This window comes from Pseudonaja textilis, chromosome 2 (genome assembly GCF_049901715.1).
Source record: "Pseudonaja textilis isolate UNSWEBS1 chromosome 2, rPseTex1.2, whole genome shotgun sequence".
Taxonomy (NCBI): Eukaryota; Metazoa; Chordata; class Lepidosauria; order Squamata; family Elapidae; genus Pseudonaja; species Pseudonaja textilis.
In genome coordinates this window covers 10,448,486-10,470,782 of record NC_141991.1, presented here as the reverse complement: position 1 = coordinate 10,470,782, position 22,297 = coordinate 10,448,486, and the positions used below count along the sequence as shown (strand labels likewise).

At 42.9% G+C, this 22,297-nt stretch overlaps 1 protein-coding gene across 4 annotated transcripts; it reads left to right on the top strand.

The window, feature by feature from the left end:
• Positions 1-1,291: 1,291 nt before the first annotated feature.
• On the top strand, positions 1,292-12,604 carry LOC113452161 (uncharacterized). Of its 4 annotated transcripts, none has more exons than XM_026723596.2 (6): positions 1,292-1,468; positions 3,781-4,340; positions 4,493-4,613; positions 5,310-5,392; positions 7,549-7,678; positions 10,288-12,604. In XM_026723596.2, exons 2-6 carry the CDS (start codon positions 3,930-3,932, stop codon positions 11,961-11,963), a joined length of 2,421 nt encoding a protein of 806 aa, XP_026579381.1. In that variant the 5' UTR covers positions 1,292-1,468; positions 3,781-3,929; the 3' UTR covers positions 11,964-12,604. The 4 variants fall into 4 exon arrangements, with proteins under 4 accessions (XP_026579381.1, XP_087783991.1, XP_087783993.1 ...); XM_087927865.1 differs by having other exon boundaries at positions 1,292-1,476; XM_087927867.1 differs by having other exon boundaries at positions 1,292-1,517.
• The last annotated feature ends 9,693 nt before the right edge of the window (positions 12,605-22,297 follow it).

Below are 22,297 nucleotides of genomic sequence, written 5' to 3'. Positions count from 1 at the left end.
GGCAGGGAATAGCTGTAGATTGCCCATTCCTGTGAAACACAGTTCACACCTACTTTGTTCTTTCCACTACAGCAAAAATATTTTTATTTTCCAAGACCTTTTAATGTTATTTTTTAATATTTGTAATATAAAAACTTTTAATATTTTAACTTAATTATTTTAATTAAAATTTTAATTAATCAAATTAATTAAAATGGTAATTAATTTAATTAAAATTAAACTTTTAATATTTTAACTTTTCCCTTTCAATTTTTATATTGATGTAATTTTAGCTGTTGTTTTTAATTTTTATACGGTGCATATTTGTCACACAAAACAGAATCTCTTTAAATAACCTTTTGAAAATGTTAATCCAGTGATATAACTATATTACTGCCCTCAGACTTATCCAGGTAGTCCTCAATTTACCACAATTGAGCCCCAAATTTTGGTTGCTAAGAGCATTGTTCAAGCAAGTTTGTCTTTTGATCCACCCAGTCACATGACTACCAAGCCACACCCACAGAACCATTAATTTAAAAAATTTGAATCCCACCACTGGGACCAAGAACCAGTTGCAGAGTTACTTTTTCAGCACTTTTTTGACTTCAGACATAAACAAGGATTACTGTAAAAAAACAAACAAACAGGGAAACAGAATCTTCTCGAAGCTGAATTAAAAGAAGCTAGATTTTAAGTCATATATCTCGCAGGCATTTCTTTTTTATCCCGAGATAATGGTAAGAAGTAATTGTGCACGAACTGTGACATTTCTGAGGTAAAACTTTTGCGGAGTTGAATCGCTTGGAGTCCTTTTCCCCGTTTCAAGGCTCTTTTCTTGAAATATTCGCTCGCCGCTGAGGGAATTTAGCCTTCGTGGCCCTTCGCGTGACTCTGTCAACGCTAACTTGTCCCTCCAATTGGCGCTATGACGGCTCCTCAATAACCCGCCTTTTTAATCTGGGTCCATCCTTCTCTTGGACAAGATCCCCGAGCGAAGCGGGTATGTGCACGAAAAGAAGAGTCTTTGGGTATTCATATTTACGACTTATTAGTTCAATTCCTTTATTCGGTCGATATAGATTTTAAGTCTCCACAGACCATCATGGAGAAACGAAGTTAACGTTTTCTGAGGCAAAAGCGAATCTCTTTTTCCACTCCCCGCCCCTCAACCCCGCGCGCTCTTCAACACCGCCTGCATTCTGCAGAGAGCCCACCAGGGGGCTCACTCTGTCCTTGTTTATAAGGGCCGTCAGCCTCCCAGCGTCATACGGGGCAACTGAGCATGCGCCTGCCCGTTTTGCATGATGGAAAGGGAAGATTTCTAAGGGAAGATTCTCCTATGGGTTTTCCGGGGAGGGAGAGGGAAGGACAGGAATGACGTCACCGAACGTCCGGTCCTCCTTAGGATCCTGCATTCCTTCGCCTGGAAGCTTGCGTGGAATCGTCCCCGCTTTGGAAGGACACACGATCCAGACGTGACTCAGTAGTGAGTTGGTGGGTGTGTGGAGAGGCTCTTCCCGTGCAAAGGCGTTCAGGTGGAAACCTGCGAAGGCTTCATCCAAAGTCCGGAGTCCTGGGAAGGGGGGGAGCCCAAGGTCCCATGTTGCACTGCCACTCCTTTGCATGTAGGGCAAGTAGAGAGAGGAGAGAGGGTAGAGGGTAAGAATCAAAGCTCCAGATTATTCATGTCCCCTCCCCGATTTTTTTCCTGGCCTATTTATAAATTTCCTATTTATAAATTCCTGAATTCATTCAGAACACACACACACCCGAGTCATTTCTCCTCTATTTAAGGGGGGAGAAACTGCATGGAAGGAGGAAGAAAGAGAGATTGCAAAATTCCAACTGGAAAGGGAGGAATTTTTGCAGGAAAGCAGCTGGGATGCAGATGGGGGCTGCATTGCATGAATTTATCAGTAGTATCAGTAGTAGTATAGCAGTAACTGTGAGAGGGATCTTGGAGTCTTAGTGGACAACCAGCTAAATACGAGCCAGCAGTGTGCGGCAGCAGCAGCCAAAAAAGTCAATGCAATCCTAAATTGCATTAACAGAAGGATACAATCAAGATCAAGGGAGGTACTAATACCATTCTATAAAGCCTTAGTAAGACCACACCTAGAGTACTGCATCTAGTTTTGGTCACCACATTATAAAAAAGATGTTGAGACTCTAGAAAAAGTGCAGAGAAGAGCAACCAGGATGATTAGGGGACTGGAGACTAAAACATATGAAGAATGGTTACAGGAACTGGGCTTGGCTAGTCTAGTAAAGAGAAGGACCAGGGGAGACATGATAGCGGTCTTCCAATACTTGAGGGGCTGCCACAGAGAAGAGGAAGGGGTCAAGCTATTTTCTAAAGCGCCTTTGAAGGCCAGACAAGGAATAATGGATGAAAACTGAATAAGGAGAGATTTAACCAGGAAATAAGGAGAAACTTGCCCGCAGAAGTTGTGGGAGTGTCATCACTTGAGACCTTCAAGAAGAGATTGGACTCCCATCTGTCAGAAATGATGTAGGGTCTCCTGCTTGGGTGCTGGGTTGGACTAGATGACTTACAAGGCCCCTTCCAACTCTGATTATCTGTTATCATCTGTGGTGGTTTGTCATCTCATGTTTTGGTTTTAGTTGCATTGTTTTTGCTTCTGTGTGTGTGTGAGAGAGAGAGAGAGAATGCCAATGTGTTCACTTTAAAAAAAGGAAAGTTTCCTACCATCCTGGATCCAAAGAGGAAGACTTCCTAAATCAGGGTTTTGAAGTTGTGTGGATTACAACTCCCAGAATTCCCCAGTCAACACAGATGGCTGGGGAATTTTGGGAGGTGAAGTCCATACATCCGTCAAGTTGCTGAGATTGGGAACACTGTCCTCTTGTGGTCCAAGGGTTTGATGAAGGGTCATGGTTGGTGCTTTTTTAGGAGGCAACTGGACTTTTTTTGTTTCTACTTTTGAAAATGTTTCATTTCTCATCCAAGAAGCTTCTTCAGCTCTGACTCCCTCCATTCCCCATTATCCTGTCAGAGCTGAAAAAGCTACTTGGATGAGAAGCGAAATGTCTTCAAGAGAAAAAGTGAAGTCCAGTTGCCTCCTGAAAAAGCACTGTTGATCCTGAAGATTTTGCATTCTGCTCTCCTCCCCTATTATCAGATGCAATTGTCTGTGTAATGTGAGCTGCACTTTTTTACTCAAATATGAATAAGAATCATTTCTTCTTTGGTAGTGCTCACTATCTGTAATCCTAAAATTTATTTTCCATCTTGGATGAATGTCCTAGGAACCTCTTTTGCTTTTTTATTATTATTATCAATCAATCAGAATAAAGCTGGAAGGGATCTTGGAGGTTCTCTAGTCCAGCCCTTTGCTCAAGCGGGAGAACCTATACCATTTCAGTCCAGTCTTTTCTTAAAAACCTCCAGTGATGAAGCACCCATAACTTCTGAAAGCAAACTGTTCCATTGATTAATTGTCCTCACTTGTTGGGAAGTTTCTTCCTAATTCCAGGTTGCTTCCCTCCTTGATTAGTTTCCATCTCTTGTTTCTTGTCTTGCCTTCTGGTACTTTGAAAAATAAGTTGACCCCCTCTTCTTTGTGGCAGCTCCTCAAATACTGAAACACGGCTATCATGTCATCCCTAATCCTTCTTTTTTCCTCTTCTTTCTTATTAGTATTGTTACGATCATTATTATTCAGTTGTTTTGCCTGTACACTGAGAGCTGCACTGGAGAGAAAAAAAATCCTTGTGTGTCTAATCATACTTGGCCAAATAAAGTATTCTATTCTAATTCCATTTCTCTTCACATAGGTACAAAAATAACTTGTGAGCAAAGGATGGAGAAGCTGTTGAGGCTTCCCCAGGGCTTCTATACAACGTAGTTTCTTGGAATGAAAAGACCCTTGGAGAACCACAAGATTTCTTAGCTACATTTGAAGTTGTGCTAGAGGGTTGAGAGAATGGAGGAATATCTAGCATTTGATGGAGGTGAAAAAGGCTTCCTAGATGCTCATTCTTGGACCTATAGGGATATCTGGGCAAAAACTGAGCAAAAGGTCCTAGAGGAGGACACTGTCAGTTCAGAGGTCCGGCACGGGCTCTTCAGGGGCATCCAGTACCAAGATTCTAAGGGGCCCCGAGAAATTTGCAACCACCTTCACCACCTATGCCATCAGTGGCTACAGCCAGAAAGACACACTAAGGCTCAGATGTTGGATTTGGTGATTCTGGAGCAGCTCCTGGCTGTCCTGCCCCCAGAAATTGAGAGTTGGATTCGGGAGTGTGGAGCAGAGACCAGTTCTCAGGCGGTGGCCCTGGCCGAAGGTTTTCTTCTGAGCCAGGTAGAAGAGAAGAAGACGACGGAGATGCAGGTGAGAGACCTTCATTTTGAGACTTGAAAGGGATGTTAAAAGTTACAAACAGTGTTTGAATCCTTAAATGTCTCCTCAACATAATATGAAGAGATGTTTAACAGTGGTTCTTCTGCTTGCTCCTTTCTTTCTACCTACTACTTCTCTTCCAGGGGTCATTCTTGGACATAGTCCCTGACCATTCCAAGGGAATGCAAGAGCCATCTAATTCCTCTCCAACACATCTTTCTAGGAATTTGTCAGAGGAAATTCAACATCAGGACACTTCACTGGGTAAGAATGTATTCCGTCCAAATTGGCATCTTTCAGTCTCAAGAGACTATGGTATCGTGCTATGAAACCGGAAACTACCACTTCCTGTATTGTTTCAATGCTGTATGCAAAGCTGGAGTGTCCTCTCCAGAGCATGAGGCCTGGGAAATTTAATATGGAGGATAAACTGTTACCCAAGCAGCAGATCCCCCCTCTCATCATCACTGAAACAGTCAGTGGAACGGCAGAGCCTATACAATTAGTTCCAGCTGCATTGCAGAAGTTACCAGAATGTGATTATACACAGTCACGAACTGCTTCCAGGACGCCGGCTCCAGATTTTGCCTCGAGGTTGACTTCTGAAGCCTTTTCCAATAATAGATATAGCTACAAGGCAGTGGAGGTTTGAAATCAGAGTTTCCCTTCTCCTAGAAGATGGTTCTACCATTTTATCTGCCGTTGGGACATAAAGCCCTCTTCCGCCTTCAAAACTGTTGACCATCATATCCTGTAACCCTGGAAAGGGGCCCTTACGAGGTGCTACCAGCCCGGCCAGCTGGACCAAGGCTTTTTAAGGAGGTATTACTCCTCTGGCATTCTGTCCAAGCGATGTGAAATTCCATAGAAAGATTGCAAGTACCTCTCATTGTCTGGATCTTCTCATCCGTTATTTAACTTTGAAAAACTCTTCTTCCATCATTTTTGTCTCCTTTACAGAAGATGGAATAGTTCCACTGATGTTTCTAGGATCCCATCCTTGTACTGGCAGAGCTGAAAAAATAACTGAACCAGCTGTTCAGGTAGGAGGAGGCACTTCAGAGAAGCTATGAGCCGTTTTGAGGCCTCCTGATATGTTGTGGGGTTAATGTATAATATTGTTGCTTCTACACAACATGGAAAGAGGAAATATGAATTCAGTATTTGATCAGTTACTCTCAGCTTAGCTTATCTGTCTGCTTGTCATAATTCAATTGCCCAATTTTCTGTTGCGAAGCACGTCAGCTCTGTACTGACAGCATTCCACCAAATTCCTAGATCCCTAAATCATCCCTTTAAGCTGCCTGCAGAATTCTGAGAGTTGAAGTCCTCGTGATTTAAAGTTAAGATGCTACCTAGGCAGTTTCATGTAGCTGTTGAATGGGGAGAGAGATAATCCCAATAGAAGAACACAGCCTACATGTGATGCATGTATCAATAAGGTCAGGGCTTTGATTTCTTTTTTCCCTTACCCTGCAAATGCCCCTGATAACCTGTTTGGCTGTAAAACACATCTTTGCTTTTGATTTTGAAATTCTTCATTTAACGTCTTTGTCATTAATGGTTTTACATTGCTTTAATTTGGTTCCGAAAATTTTTGCCAAAGATTTTTGTTCTGTTCTTTTGGTATTTCAATCATTTCTACACAGTTTATTCTATTTTGTGCTAGCTTTGGGGGCATTACTTAAAATTATCACTTGATACTATATTGTAAAAGAGTGGTGTGGTGGCCTAGTGGTACAGACACTCGCCTCCCACTTGGAAGGTTAGTTCAGTCCTAGATGGCAGCAATTGTTTCTCTGTTAGAGCACAAAGAAAAATATCTACTGTGAACTCCATGTAGGCATCACAAAAGGGTCCCGGCCAGTAAATACTCACTTCCATCCAGTTGCCTTCCATTAGCCTGGGCATAGCCAACTGAGACACATAATTCACTGTCACCTTTGATCCTGCTTTTCCACCCCACCCCTGTGGGTGTATCATCCAACGAAACACATTCATAGCCAAGAGTCATCAATCATGCTCTCCAGATTTTTGGGCGGCAGAAACTTCAGTCATCTAATCAGTCCTGAAGAAAATACAAATGGAATGTACTTTCGATTCTACACTGCTGCCTGCTCTTTGAAACTCCCCACTTCTTTCTGTTGACAACTATAAAACGTGCATACAAAATGTTTTATGAGTTGATACAGCCCTCCACCAGCGAAAATGGAGCTCAGGAGGGCCAGAGATCAGAGCGCTCTGGCCACCACAGGCACTCCCCAACACCAGTGACATCAAGCTGGCCATGCCCACTTCAGCCCCTCAAGGTCAAACACAACCCTGATGCAGCCCTCAATTAAATTGAATCTGACCCTGGTCTACAGAGTTGTAAGAATTTTTTTTAGTAAAAATGCTTGTTTATGACGATTATGACGATTGATTTGATTTTTGATTTGATATTTGATCTGAAAGGAGTGCCCTGAAGATGTTTTTTTCCTCAAAACCTAATCTGGATAAAGACTTTAGAATGAGTATATGACCACCATATTCGTTTCTTTTTCGTCTGATTTAAGCACATCTTTTCATTTGTCTCCACCTAAAATGTCATACACAAATCTTGCAACACATCCTTTAGCAACTCAAATTGTTGTAAATGGCCCAAGTGTCCTGCATTTGAGATGGTTGTCTTCATAACTCAAAATAGTAAACAATCAGGAAAAGTGGAGCCACTGAGAAGTGGTCAGCCCAGATTTGGAGGAGATCCAGAATATAATAATTTTTTTCACTAAAAGATCACTGAAATTAGTTTTTAGTTTGGAAAAATTAAAAGGAAAAAAAAGAAAGAAAGAAATTGCAAAAAAGTTCATTCTTTTCTAATATCCAGTTTTTTCTAATCATCAAAAGCACAAATCAAGTGCACTTTTTTCCACATTATACAAAAAATAAGGAGTTTCCAGCCAACTATAAACATAGGGGTTCTTTTTACTCTAATCAAGCAAGTTAATTTAGCCATCTTCACAAGTCCCAACATCTTCACCGCAATTGTTTCTTAGCCTTTCCACAAATGTTTCATGCTATCCCTGCCATTTTCATATACAGTATTTTGCATCCTTCAGAAACACACCTATGTGCAGATTAATTGGTTGCCAAAGGGAGAGAATTAGCAGGTAATTCCTTGAGCTGTTGGCTAACATGTCCCTGTTTTTTCCTTGTTCAGGAGAGTCTTGTGTCGTTCGAGGAGGTGGCCGTGTATTTCTCTGAAGAGGAATGGTCTCAGCTAGATCCCCACCAAAAAGCCCTCCATAGAGAAGTCATGCAGGAAAATTCCCAGAATGTGGCTTCTCTGGGTAAGGACCTCTGCTGGGCCTTTAGAGAAGACATTTTGTGATGGGATGAAATTGGCTATTACTGGTTAAAAGGCATCCCTACTTCTAGAGACTCTAGAAAGAGTGCAGAGAAGAGCAACAAAGATGATTAGGGACCGGGGGCTAAAACATGTAAACGGTTGCTGGAATTGAGTATGTCTGGTTTAATGAACTAGGGGGTGACATAGCAGTGTTCCAATATCTCGGGGATTGCCACAAAGAAGAGGGAGTCAAGCTATTCTCCAAAGCACTTGAAGGCATGACAAGCAGTGGATGGAAATTATTCAAGGAGAGAAGCAACCTAGAACTAAGGAGAAATTTCCTGACTGAACAATCAGTGGAACAACTTACCTTCAAAAGTTATGAATTCTCCAACACTGGAAGTTTTTAAGAAGAGATTGGACAACCTTGTCTGAAATGGTATATGGTTTCCTGCCAGAACAGAGGGTTGTACTAGAAGATCTCCAAGGTCCCTTCCAACTCTTATTCTGCTAGGAAGAGATGAGGCCAGTAGCTTATATAAGAGTTATGGTTAGGGCTACATCAATGTTTCTCAACCATGGCAATTTTAAGATGTATGGACTTCAATTCCCAAAATTCCCTTCAATTCTCAGAATTGCAGTCTGTACATCTTAAATTCTCAAGGATGAGAAACATTGGTTTGGAAGATAATGATGATGATGAAAGAATGTCCAGACACAGCCTGAGAGAGGGGTCAAATGCATCATCAGTCTTGAGTCCCTTCACATCCACAAGCCCTTTTTGAATTCCATTCACTCTTATCTACCACTTATTTGTGTTGGCCATTAGTAGTTCAGTTTAATGTCAAACATGGGAAAATCAGGGAGTCCAGGTCATTCAAATGAATAGACCTTTATATTTAACCTCTAGCTGTCCTAAACGTTTTAACCCCAATCTCTCTTGTAGAATATAGGAAGTCCTTGACTTACGACCAGTTGCTTAACTACTGTTCAAAGTTACAAGGGACTTCCCCAGAGCTACCTATGACCTGTTTTCAAGTTTATGATGGCTACACCCCTCTATCAGGGTTGCACAGTTGCATTTGGGTACTTTATAACCATTTGTAGCCATTTGCAACATGACTGCAAGTTGTGATGTTATTTTGCCTGTTCCCATATTTACAGGAACAGGCATTTACTTCCAGTAGGTGTCTGGCAAAAAAAAAAAAAAAACATCCATGGGGAGGAAATGGATTTGCTTAACCAACCATCCTGTTCTCTTACAACTGTCACAAAAACTGCTGAAAAATGAGGTGCAGTCATGTGATACCTTGACTTAAACTGCAGCAATTCACAGATATTACTTCAGAACAATGGTGGGATTCAAATATTTTTATCACCAGTTCAGTGGGTATGGTTTGATGGGCGTGCTTTGCACACGTGCGCACACTTTGCATGCGTGCATGCCATACGCGCACTTTGCACAGGCACAGAGGCATTCTAACTCACCACCTGCAAGCTTGCATGATCCCAGTTGCTTCAGCAGCTACCGCGTGGCACTCTTCTGTGCCACACAAAGCAGCTGCGCTTCAAATTCAGAGGATAAAGGTGAGTATGGGAGCCCAGGCGGGCAGGTGGGCTCAGCAGCAGAGCAGCAAAGAGAACCAGTTTGGTCTCCACTGCTCATAGCTGCTACCAGTTCCGCAGAACTGGGCCGAACCGGTAGAATACCACCACTGCTTGAGAACTACCTATAGTATTCTCCCAGAGAACTGGATGGTTGTGATCAATCCTTCTTTCCAAAAGACTTTGAAGATATAACATTTCCTCCGGCATTGGTTCAGATTTTTTTTTTAACCAATCATTCTAATATTTTTATATATGTTTAATTTTCTCTCTCTCTCTCTTTAACCATGTCTGTGTGATCAGAGGAGATTTGAATAGCCAGTGAAAGATAGTCCAGAAACAGAAGCAAAGGATGGGTCACATTTACTTAGCCCTGCCATCTGCTCTTAGGATACCCATGATTCCTCAATCTTCCATATGAACTCTGCTGAGAATTGATAGTAATATAATGAGAATGATGTAATATGATGATAGTAATAATGATAGTAATATAATGAGAATTGATTAATGAAGGAAAACAATGCAACAACATTGATATGTTTTTGGTTTAAGATCAATGGAACCCTGGAGTTTTTGGTTGCTTTCTCAGCTTGATGGTTTGGTTGCAGATGTTTCATTGTCCAACTATACAGCAACATCACAACTAGTTTCCTAGTTGGGTAATAAAACATCTGCAGCCAAACTACCAAGCTCAGAAAGCACCTAGGACTCTGTAGTTCAACCTTGTACTACATAGATTCCTCCTATTAAAATCAGCAGATCATTTGAAGAATTTTGTTATAAAAAACAAAACCATGCATTTCCACATTGTACATTTTCACTCATGAATTTGATCTATATCAAAAGTCGGAGTTCAGTAAATTTTAGACAATCATTTATGTTCAACATGACAGATGTTCAAAATGCTGTTTATGTCAACCTTCCGTCCAAATGTTTAGAATAATTTCTTATGTCTTAATCTATTTCTTTGTATCTCATCACATCTTACTTTTGTTTCCTTGTAAGGAGCGAATGAGCAGCAGAACAAGACTTGTGAGATAACGCTCCAGACAATTTGGCCTGTGAGGGAAGCAGAAAAAATGACAAATCAGAAGGAAACAGAATGTTGCCAAAGAAATGTATCAAAACATGAAAATCAGAAAAGTTTAGTTTCCCAGCCTTTTTGGAGTATAAATTATTTTCTTGAACAACAGAATCAAACTGGGAAAAATAACGAAGAGTATTTTGAGAACACAGTGAAAATGTTCGAAGAGAAGTCAGATATAAAGAATGATTACCAACCTCATTCTACAGAACAATATGGATACAAGGAAGGTGAAAAAGGTCACAGTGGCACTCTTATTCTTCCCCTACTTGGAAAGGAAAGTATGGGAAATAAACCCTATAAGTGCACAGAATGTGGAAAGAATTTCAAATGGAATTGTCTGCTTATTTCCCACAAACGGATCCATACAGGTGACAAACCATACAAATGCACAGAGTGTGGAAAAAGCTTCAACAAGAACTGTTTCCTTATATATCATAAAAGGATCCATACAGGAGAGAAACCCTATAAATGCACGGAGTGTGAAAAGGCCTTCAGTCGGAGGAGTACCCTTACTCTCCATAAAAAGATCCATACAGGAGAGGAAGGCTATAACTGCACGGAGTGTAAAATGATGTTCAGAAAGAGAAGCCAGCTTATTTCCCATAAAAGGATCCATACTGGGGAGAAACCATATAAATGCATAGAGTGTGGGAAAAGCTTCCAGCTACTTAAGTCCCTTACTTCCCATAAGAAGCTCCACACAGGAGAGAAACCCTATAAATACACAGAGTTTGGAAAAATCTTTAGTCAAGGCAGTCAACTGATCTCCCATAAAAGGATTTACTCTGAGGAAAAACCATATAAATGTACAGAGTGTGGAAAGAGCTTCACTAAGCGGAGTCGTCTTGTTTGCCATAAAATAATTCACACAGGGGAGAAACCATTCAAATGCATGGAGTGTGGAAAAAGTTTCAGCCAGAACAGTTACCTTAGGTCCCATAAAAGGATCCATACAGGAGAGAAGCCCTATAAATGCACTGAGTGTGAAAAGACCTTCAGTTGGAACTGTGACCTTATTTCCCATAAAAGAATCCACACGGGTGAGAAACCATACCAATGCACAGATTGTGGGAAAAGCTTCAGCAAGAACAGTTCCCTCACATCCCATAAAAGGATCCATACAGGAGAGAAACCCTATAAATGCACCGAGTGTGAAAAGACTTTTAGTCGGAGCAGCAACCTTATTTCTCATAAAAGGATCCACACTGGAGAAAAGCCTTATAAATGCATGGAGTGTGGAAAGAGCTTTAGCGAAAATAGATCCCTTAAAATTCATATGAGGATCCATTCAGGAGAGAAGCCTTATAAACGCACAGAGTGTGGAAACACTTTTAGTCAAAGCTCTACGCTCATTTCTGTCCCACAGAGTACAGAAAATTACATATGTTTTGAATACGGAAATGGTTTCTGGTGGAATAGTCATCTTACATCTGATAAAAAAATCCACACAGCAGAGCAATCGTATCAGTGTGGGGAATATGGGAGAATATTTCAACAAAGCAGCTCACTTATTTCCCACCAAAGTATTCATGCTGGAGAAATGTTTGGAATGTGGAAAGAGTTTCAGGGGGAGCACTCAGCTTATTTCCCATAAAAGGATCCATTCTGGCATGCTGTACAAATGTCTGGAACATGGAAAGAGCTGCAGTCAAGGACGTAATCTCATTTTTCATAAAACAACCCACAGGAAAAGCTATATAAATGTCTGGAATGATGAAATATCTTCCATGAAACAGGATCCTTAAAAGAATCACATGAGGGGGAAACCATAAAAATGCCTGGAATGTGGAAGAGCTTTCCATGAAAATGGATTGCTTGTTTCTCATAAAAGGATCCGCACAAGGAAGAAACCATACAAATGTATGGAGTGTGGAAACAGTTTTTGCAATAGCAGTAATCTTAATTCACATACAGATCCACACAGGAGAAAAACCATATAAATGCATGAAGTGTGGAAAGAGATTCCACCAAGAAATCATCTTCTCATACAAGGATCCACTTGAGTACTAAACCATAGAAGGATTAGATTTATTTGCTTCATTTGTACATACTCAAATCTTACAAACCTTGGAGGGTTTGTGCCTTAAATTTCTCGTGAGTTGGTTTCTTTCCGATGCACAGATGAATAAAGATTAAAGGGTTGAGTATGCTGCTATTTCAAATAATGAAGCAGGAAAAAAGACATTTGGAAATCCACAGGGACCAACATAAATAAAATAAAAGCAGGAAAAACAATCCTTCACTCGTAGTTTCTTCTGATCGAATATACCATAACTGGATATTAGCCACTGATTTTCAACATTTCTATAAAAGAATGAAGCATAAGTCAGTTTTTGCAGATAGGATGGGATAGGATAAGATAACCTTTATTGTCACTATTTTTATGTGAACACACTGGCACACGTTAAAAAAGGAAATGTTGATGCCATTCTCAAACATATAACTATACACATGTGTACACATACATATGATATACATGTATGTATATTAATCACAACCCATTTTGAATATATAGCAGGAAAAAAAGTCTTGAGAGTTAACAAAATTGATACTATGTGGTGGAAGAGCCCTATAAGACAGGGGTATCCAACTTTGGCAACTTTAAGACTTGTGGACTTCAACTCTCAGAATTGGCATCACTGGAATGCATTAATAGGTTTCCCATAAAGTTGATCAGATTTTTCTTTCTTTTTCTCCTTTTTCTCTTCCTCCTTTTCCTTTGCTTTTCAACAAGACTCCTTTTGCATTCTTTGCTGTGCCAGCTAGAACTAAATTTAACATTGAGGCAGACTGCTTTGAGCTGTTTCTATTTTTCTAACTAAAAGTTGCCCTTGAAGATAACTCTGAAACTACTTCAGACTGTAATAAGAGTGGGAAGGGACCTTGGAGGTCTTCTAGTCCAACCCTCTGCTCAGGCCGGAAACCCTATACCATTTTGGACAAATGGTGGTCCAATTTCTTCTTAAAAACTTTTTCAGTCTTGGCTGCTTTTAACATGTGGGAACAAAAATTCCCAGACAGATCAGAGTTAAATTCTGAACTGGCTGGGAATTCTGGGACTTGTAGTTCACACATCTTAACATGGCCAAGGTTGAAAAATACCTTGACTAGATTGTTAGCAAGTGCAACCAGCTTTTGCCTGAATGATGATTCTTGGAAGTTGAGGGTCAGTCTACAGCAGGCTTGTCAAACTGGTGCCCCATGGGCTGGATATGTCATGTGCAAGCCACACCCACCCCAGCTCCGTAAAGGCAAAAAACATCACTACATCCCGTGATGCAATCGAATTTGACATCCCTGGTCTACAGGCTGTCGTTCTTGATTTAAGGTGTGGATTATTACCTACAAAGCCAATTCAGAATGGTCCAGGGTTATTTTAGGAATCACTTTTATCTAAAATGTGTCAGCCCATCTGTTAGGCCATCAAGAAAGGGCCTAGTTAGAGTACCATGCCCATTTCAAGTGGGAATATGGGCAGAAGACAGGACTTTACAATGGTAGTCCTAAAACTGGAACGTGGGTCCTCTCCGAGCTTGGTTGTTATATTGCTTCGCTCCTTGATTAGTTTCCATCCATTGCTTGTCCTTCCTTCAGGTGTTTTGAGAGTAGGTTGAACTCCCCCCCCCTCTGTGGCAGTCCTCAAATATTGGGATCCTGCTATCGTGTCACCTCTATCTTTTTCACTAGACTACACACCCAATTCCTGCAACCATTGTTTGTATGTTTTAGCCTTCAATTCCCTTATCTTTGTTGCTCTTCTCTCTTTTTAGAGTCTTGGCATCCTTTCTAGATTGTGGCAACCAATAACTGGATGCAATATTCCAAGCGTGATATTACCTAGGCAATAGAAAGCAGTACAAACACTTCATGTAATCTTGATTCTATGCCTTGGTTTATACAACCAAGAGTTGTATTAGCTTTTTTGGCAGCTACTGCACACCGCTGGCTCATATTTAAGTGATTGTCCACTAGAACTCCAGGATCAGTGGAGGATTAAGGCTCACTGGTGCCCTTAAGTACTGACAAAACTTGGTGCCCCCCCTCCTTTGTACATACCATGCAAACGAAGCCAAGGTTAGGCTATATAAAAGTTTTTGTGATGCCCCCTTTGGGCCTGGTGCCCTAAGCACTTAGTCTGTTTAATAGTTAATACACCACTGTCCAGGATCCTTCTCATGGTTACTGCTTTTGAACTAGGCACCACCTATTCTATACCTATTCAATTGGTTTTTCACGCCTAGTTATTTCAATTTATCAATATATGTCTCCACAGACCAACATGGAGAAACCAAATTACCTTTTATGAAGGAAAAGCTCTTTCCTCCCTGCCCAGGAATGCCTCCCTGCATTCTGCAGGGAGGCCACCAGGGAGCACCCTCTGCACCTACTGGAAGGCCTGGTAGCTTTCCAACTTCAGTGTGGAACTGGCATGCTCTCACCCCATTTTGCCTAAGGAAGAAACTAAGCATGCGTCCTCCTGTTTTGGAACTGTGACCTTATTTCCCATAAAAGAATATACATCAGAGAGAAACCGTGTTGATGCATGGAATGTGGGAAATGCATTAGTGAAAACAGTCAACTGATCTCCCGTAAAAGGTTCTACTTGGGAGAAAACATATAAGTGCACAGACTGCAGAAAATGCTTTAGTGAAAATGAATCCCTTACAATTCACATGAAGAGAAACCTTATAAATCCATGGAGTATGGTAAGAGCTTCAGTCAGGAATCAACCTTATTTCTTATATAAAAATTTACACACAGGAGAAATCGTATAAATTCCTGGAGTATGAAAAGAGCTTCAATACAAGCAGAAACCTTTCTTCCCATAGAACAGGAGTGTCAAAACTCAATTTTACAGAGGGCCACATCAGGGCTGTGGTTGACCTTGGGGAGCCAGGTGGGAGTGGCCAGCTTGATATCACTCACTAAATGTGTCTGGGTGGGCGTGGCCAGCTTGATGTTGCTCACTGGGTGTGGCTGACCTGGGATGGTCCAGCCCTTGAGCACTGGGATCCCACAGCCCAGCTCCGCTTCCCTGAGTGAGCATCTGTTTACCACCTCAAGTCTGCTGCCAGTGCCACCGCTGGGCAAGGCTGGTCAAGAGGCAAGGTGAGGCTGGGCGAGAGGACAGGACGAGTCCAACAAGCTGCAGCTGTTGCCAGGCAGAGTGAAGCATAGCAGCCAGTCTCCACACGCTTGCCACAAGTCACCACGCATACATGCCGCCTCCTGGGTGCCGCACTTGTGGCAAGCACATGGAGACTGGGCGCTATGCTTCACTCTGCTTGGCAACAGCTGCAGCTTGTTGGCCTTGCCCCACCCACCCTCTTCACCTGGCCTTCACACACACAGCCTCTTCACCTGGCCTTTACACACCCAGCCTCTTCATCTCTTCGCCTGGCCTCTCACCTTTGTGCCCAGTTTTAACTGCTGCCTCCTGTATTCATGCGCGCCTGATGGGATGGGGTAGACTGGGCCTGTGTGCCTTTGTGTGCCTTGCACCTCCTGTGTGCATGCCAGGATAGAGTGGTCTGGGCCGAAGCAACATAGGTCAGCCCCTTATAGTTTCCAGGCCTTATAGGCCAGATCCAACCACATTGCTGGCCGGATCACACCCCTGACAGAAGGATCCACTCAGTATAGAAAGAGTTTTAGTCAAAATTCTTCACTAATTTCTCACAAAATGATCCACGGAGGATAGAAACCCTACATATGTCCTGAATGTGGAAACAGTTTCTGGTGTAGCAGTAATCTTCATCCCATTATAAAATCCACACAAGGGAAATGTCATATTAAGAGCTTCTGTGAAAATGGAACCCTTAATATTCATAAAAGGATCCACATTGGGGGGAAAACCACAAAAATGCCTAGAATGGGGAAAGACATTCTGTGAAAATGGATCCTTTATTTCCCATAAAGAGATCCACGTGGGAGAAACCCTACATATGCATAGACTGTGGGATGAGCTTCGTAAATAGTAATCTTAATTCACATCACAGGATCCACACGTGAAAGAGACCGTATAGGTCAGTGATGGGTAACCTTTTCAGCACTAAGTGCCCAAAGCACATGCATGCACATTGGCAAGATGCAATGCCTACGCATCCCCCATGCAGGTGTGCACATCCACGTGCATGCACCCCACTCCTCGTCTATACATGCACGTACATCCCAAAGCATGCACCATGCCGCCACATGTACACATGTCCCTCATCCCCTGCATGTGCCCAACCCCCATGCAGAGACTTGAAGACCAGATGGCCGGTGAGAGCCACACACACATGCATGGCGGAGCTGATCTGGGGTGATGGCTCGTGCCCAGAGAGGGCTTAGCATGCTACTACTGGCACATGTGCCATAAGGTTCACCAACACAGGTCTATGGTATCTGAGGAACCGCCTCACCCCAATGGGATTGGCCTGCCCAACTCGTACTAGAAGGGGCATGCTGCACTTCTTGTCAGCCAATTGTAACTTAGTGGGGTCCAGAAGAGCCTTTTCTGCCATGGTTCCCATTTTTGGGAACGTCATCCCCCTAGAAGTTAGATCTGCCCCCTCCCTCTTGGCCTTCCTAAATGGTCTAAAAACTTGGCTCTCCAACTGGCTTGGTGCCCAGATGAGGGTGACTTATTCTGGAAGTGACTAATAGTTTAGACCCCACCTCCACCAGTGCTTTTCCTGCTGATCCTTTCTTCAATGTTAACTCTTTCCATTTTAAGACTTGATGTGTTAATAATTCTATTTTCATCATTTACATTGCTTTTATGATACTGTAAGCCACCCCAGAGTCACTTGATGGTAATATGGGCAGTATAAAAATTTAATAAATGCATAAAACTTTTAGCAGGGTGCAAATTTTATTTATTTACTGGGCATACACACCTCTGTAAACTCTTAAATAAGCAGCATATTTGGGCCCGTCGCCTGGAAATCAGGTTAAAGTGTACAAGAATACAATATACAATACTGAGACACGGTAAATATGTACTACATAAAGAAAATCCCAATGAATCAAAAGAAAGCACACACACACACACACACACACACACACACCTTAAAGCTTCCCAGAATTAATTTGATGACCCATATTAACAATTACATTTTACTGTTAGGAATGTAAGCCACTTAACAGCTATTTGGGTTGAAAATATATAAACCAGGATAAACATTTTAATACTGTATCTTTAAGAAAAAGCAAAAACTGTAGTTGGATGTGGTTTCTCAAATGACCATAAGATGGAGCCAGAAAACTGGGTTGTTTAGTCTTAGTCTCAGAAGAGAGTGTGAGTAACTCTGTTTTCCTTCTGTTGGAGAGTATTGCCATTCCTCCATTTTTCCTAATTGACTGTAATTCCTGGATTTGATGTAAGTCTGATACTGAACTGTTTTTGACACTGAACTTTGTTATTGGATTATCCCTGGACTGAAAAGTGATACATTTAACCTGTGAATGACTTTGGACTGTGTTTGAACTTTGCTTAACGTTTCTGAAAGTAAAAACCTACATTTACTGTACAGTGTATCTGTGTGCTGTGTGTGTATTATTCAACACTTCTCTCAAATACGTCTCCCTGTATGCGCTCATTCTCCTAATGGGGAATTACCGCAACAATTACTGTCAAAGACAACTCCAAAATATCATAGACAATGGGGTAAAATTTCAAGGAAGCAGATTTCAACTGAACTCTGGTAAGAATTTCTCAGTGGCAAGATGTCTTTGCCAATGGAAGGGACTGCCCTAAGGTGATTGTCTCTCCTTAAAAATGAGGGTGGATGAATGTCTCTCCAGGATGTTGGATCCCTGCACGCTTCACAAGAAAGTTGAAGTAGATTATTAAGGAGAGTCTCCTACATCCTTTCACCTTAATATTTATGCCACTTTGGAAGACATGGGCATTACAGAGCATTTGTTTTCATATTTCTAGAATAATTTTTTGAATGATTTGAAATTTGATCCACTTAAAAAATAGAGTAGGGTAGGGTAGGGTAGGGTAGAATAGAGTAGGGTAGAGTAGAGTAGAATAGGAATAAGAATAGGAATAGGAATAGGAATAGTGTTGAATGGGCACAGATGAGGAAGGAGCAGGACTCAGGAATGCAAGAAACTCTACAATCCAGAAACAAAAGCAAATGAACGCAGCCAGCACCGGCTTTTTATATCCAGTGCTGTCCAACATTTCAGCCAATGATGGAACTCAATCTTCCCACCAGCGGCTAAACCAGTGAGTGGAGTCTGACACTGGACTCCACTCTGCATATATGTAACTCGTGTGATTGTATCATCATACATATTTAACACCCCTCCCCTCTTAGTTCAGGATGACCAATCATTGCACATGTGGCAGATGTAGTCCTTCAGGTAGGCAGGGCTTCTGTGGGTGCAACTGGGCCTGTGCAGTTCAGTTGCTCCTGAGGCGGCAGCCTGAATGGACAGGTCCACTACTGCTCCAAACTCTGCCCTTGGAAATGCCTCAAAAGTTTCCTAGGATGTGGCAGTTTCTGTTGAGCCAGGGGCCTCAGAAGTACTACACTGGATTCCTCAACCCCCAGATAAGTCCTCCACTATCCTGTTTGGGGTCGCCCTTACTGTTATGTGCCTTTGTGGGTTTTCTAATTCTCAGGGTCTCATCACCAGAGGTGGGTTGTTTTGTTCAGCCTCAGTTGGGGGTTGAAATACGTGGCCCCGCAGTTGGTCTATGTGCCTGTTCCATGTTTTTCCCCTGTCTACCTCCAGTTTGTATGATCTGGGTCTGGTACTTTCAATTATTTTTGCCAGGACCAAGTTTCCCTTCCCGTTGTGTGCATACACTGTGTCTCCCAGTGCAAACATCCTGCACTTTCCTGTGGAGTCTAGAGGGGTGTCGTTTGTGTAGTTTGGATGGACCCTGTCCATTGTGGACCTTAATTTTCTGTTCATGAGCATTTCTTCTGGGGTTCTGTTAGTTGCTGTACTTGGTGTTATGTGTTGAATTAGCAGCAATTTGTCAATTTTTTCTTGCCAATCACCGTGGCCTAATTTTTAAAAAAAATTCTTTGGTTGTTCGGACCATTCTCTCCACTTGCCCATTTGCCGCCAGATGTACCGGTGCCTGGGGGCATGTCTGACCCCCAGTTGGGTGAGGAAGCTTTTGAATTGCTGTGCTGTGAACTGTAGACCATTGTCTGACACTAGTATATTGGGTAGCCCGTATGTAGCGAACAATTTTTGCAAAGGTCTGGTCGTTGCCTCAGCTGTTGTAGATTTCATGATTACCACCTCCAACCACTTAGAGTAGGCATCGACCACAATTAGAAATGTTTGCCCCTGGAAGGGTCCTGCAAAATCTATGTGTATGCGACTCCATGGTGCTGAGGGCCTCTCCCACTTGGGGGGGGGGGGGCTGAGGGAAGGGCAGGTCGGGACTCCTGACATAGTGAGCATGTGGTGACCCAGGTCTCAATGTCTCTGTCTATCCCTGCCCACCAGATATAACTCCTTGCTAGTGCCTTCATTTTTACTATCCCAGGGTGTCCTTCATGTAGCAATCTCAAAACTCTTTCCCTTAATGGCTGCAGTACACCCACCCTGTATCCCCATAACAAACACCCCCTTAATGCTGACAGTTCTAGCTGTCTGTTTTTAAATGGTTTGAATTCTTCCCCTTCAGTCTTGTTTGGTTAGCCCCACCATACCCAGTTCAAAACTTGCTCCAGCATTTTGTCCTTAGTGGTGATTCTCACGATGTCCGCTACTTTGTGATGCAGGTGGCAAACCTATGCTCTTCTAACTTGAGCAGCATTGATTCTTCTGCAGTCATGAGTAATAGGTCATGTTGTAAGGCACGATTCAGGGTGGCAGTTTCCTTTTACAGCAGGGCTGCTCGCAGCTGCAACCAGTGAAGGCTCTTCAAATTCCAGCCGCCACAGACCAACCAATCAGAGGTAAGTATGTAAATATCCAACATGTTTGTTATTTTGTTGTCTGCAGTCTAGCTGATTATTTGACAAAGCAGGGAGCATTTTGAAGAAGATGGGTTATTAAGAAATGTGAAAAAGAAATAAATTACCTGAGGCTTCCCCCCTTCATGCACTCCCTCTCGAACTCCTCATCTGCTCCTTCTCCAATGGGGTCTTCGCCCTGCTTTTATGGCCAGAAGTGCCTGCAGGATGGCAGGTCTCTCACTGCCCTCCCCTCCTCTGGACTGGCCACCCTCCTGTCAGTGGAAGTCAGACTGACCAGCAGATCCAGAGAAGGGCTGGAGGGCAGAGGGGATTTCAATATCTCCATTGGCACCCAGACTGACTCCAGCCATCTCAAGCCAAGAGGAGCCCCACCTCAGCCTCCTCTCCTCTCCTGAAAGGCGTCCAGGGTATCTGTCCATTTCCCTGGGCACAAGATGACCACTGAGTTTGACTCTGTCCACGGCTTTAGATATTCAGCCAGACACAGAGTTCCCCACCTGTCATGCCCTTGTTGGAGTCTGATTGTGAGGAGGGGATTGAGCAGCTGACAGGGAGTGGGAGTGTGGATCCAGTGGCAGTGGAAGAAATGGGGGAAGGGCACAGTCTGGCTGGGCATTCAGAGGAAGACCCAGGGCCTTCATCCTAGGGCACGCAGGGAGGAATGGAAAAGGGAGCAATGTGGCTAATGGGAGAGGAAAGGGCCCTGATCCCTTCATGGGCTGCAGCTGGGAAGACTGTTTAAAAAGGCAAACTGCAGGTTGCAAAGTTGCTGGAAGCAAAGCGTGCATTATCTTTGTCGAGGCTTATCTGGGTTTTGGTGTCCTCCCAACTGTGAGTGCTGTGTTATCTTTTGGAAATCTGCAATTTATCATCCTGGCCTGTTGTGTTGATTATTTCAGCATGGTTTGTGTTGTTGTTTTTATTTCTGATTATCTTTACTTTGGGTTTGGATTGCATTTCTTTCTTTCGTAGACTGTTTTTGGAAGAGTTTGATCTCCAGCCGAGGATAACTGGACATTGGGAGCCAAGTTGGAGGCGTTAATGAGAATTTATCTACTTTGATGACTTCATTATTTTTGTGCCACGCCCTGGGTCATCACACCATTGGTGTTTCCAAAGCAAGCCGGAGCTCCTGTGAATCCCCCTGCAAGACCCCCAGAATGGACAAATCTCCCACTTGTTTTTCTCCCAGAGATTCTCTCGTTTCCTTTTCAGATCATGATCTGTCTGAGCTCTGTCTGTCTCTGGAATTGGAGGCTGTTCCTGGCCAGCCTCCCCTCTTCCTTCCCTGCGGTGGTTACTGTGGTCCTTGGATTCACACCTGAGGCCATGTCCCTTCCCACCTGGGGAGAAAAGTATTTCCATGATCCAATTTCACTCCCTCCCTTTCTTTCTCAGCCTGTGGGGGCTCCAGTGGAGGCATTGGACCCCCTCCCAACCCTGGGCCACAGAGGGTTTCTCTGTTTCTTGGGGAAAAATTCCTTCCCCAATCAGAGTCTGCTTGAACCCCACCTTCCACTTCCCTCCCTGCCTGGGATCAGCTGAATTCTTCCATTCAGACAAAGGAAAAAGGGAGTTTCGACAGAGCTTCCAGCCAGTCTCCGTTCTTCGACCCAGGAAGAACAGAGCCACTCCAAAGCCAAATTCCCCCCCACTCCGGTTCTTGGACCCCTCCAGCCATCACTTGGCTGAGGTCGCAGCAGGGCCAGGGTGGCTGAGAATCAGGATAGAAGGCACCACATAGACTCAACAAAGCTCCCTACCACAACAGACCTTCAGACACAGGTTGTGGCCTCACATACACAGTCCTAAAGAGTTCCTTTATGTGGCATCAAGAAGGAATATGGGATCAACCTCACAACCCTCACCCTATAGGGAGGCCCTAGCTATTATCCCTGGTGGCAGATGGATGATTGTGAGTCCCATTCCTGACACCAGTTTCTGTGGAATCAAATGCAGGACCCAAAAACCCCAATAATCAAAGCTC

Bases quoted from the DNA above. Each gene is read 5' to 3' on its own strand.
- LOC113452161 (XM_026723596.2), top strand. From the start codon at position 3,930: ATGGAGGAATATCTAGCATTTGATGGAGGTGAAAAAGGCTTCCTAGAT. The intron at 4,341-4,492 runs GTGAGAGACCTT...CTTCTCTTCCAG, and splicing joins AGAAGACGACGGAGATGCAG to GGGTCATTCTTGGACATAGT. The intron at 7,679-10,287 runs GTAAGGACCTCT...TTTCCTTGTAAG, and splicing joins CCAGAATGTGGCTTCTCTGG to GAGCGAATGAGCAGCAGAAC.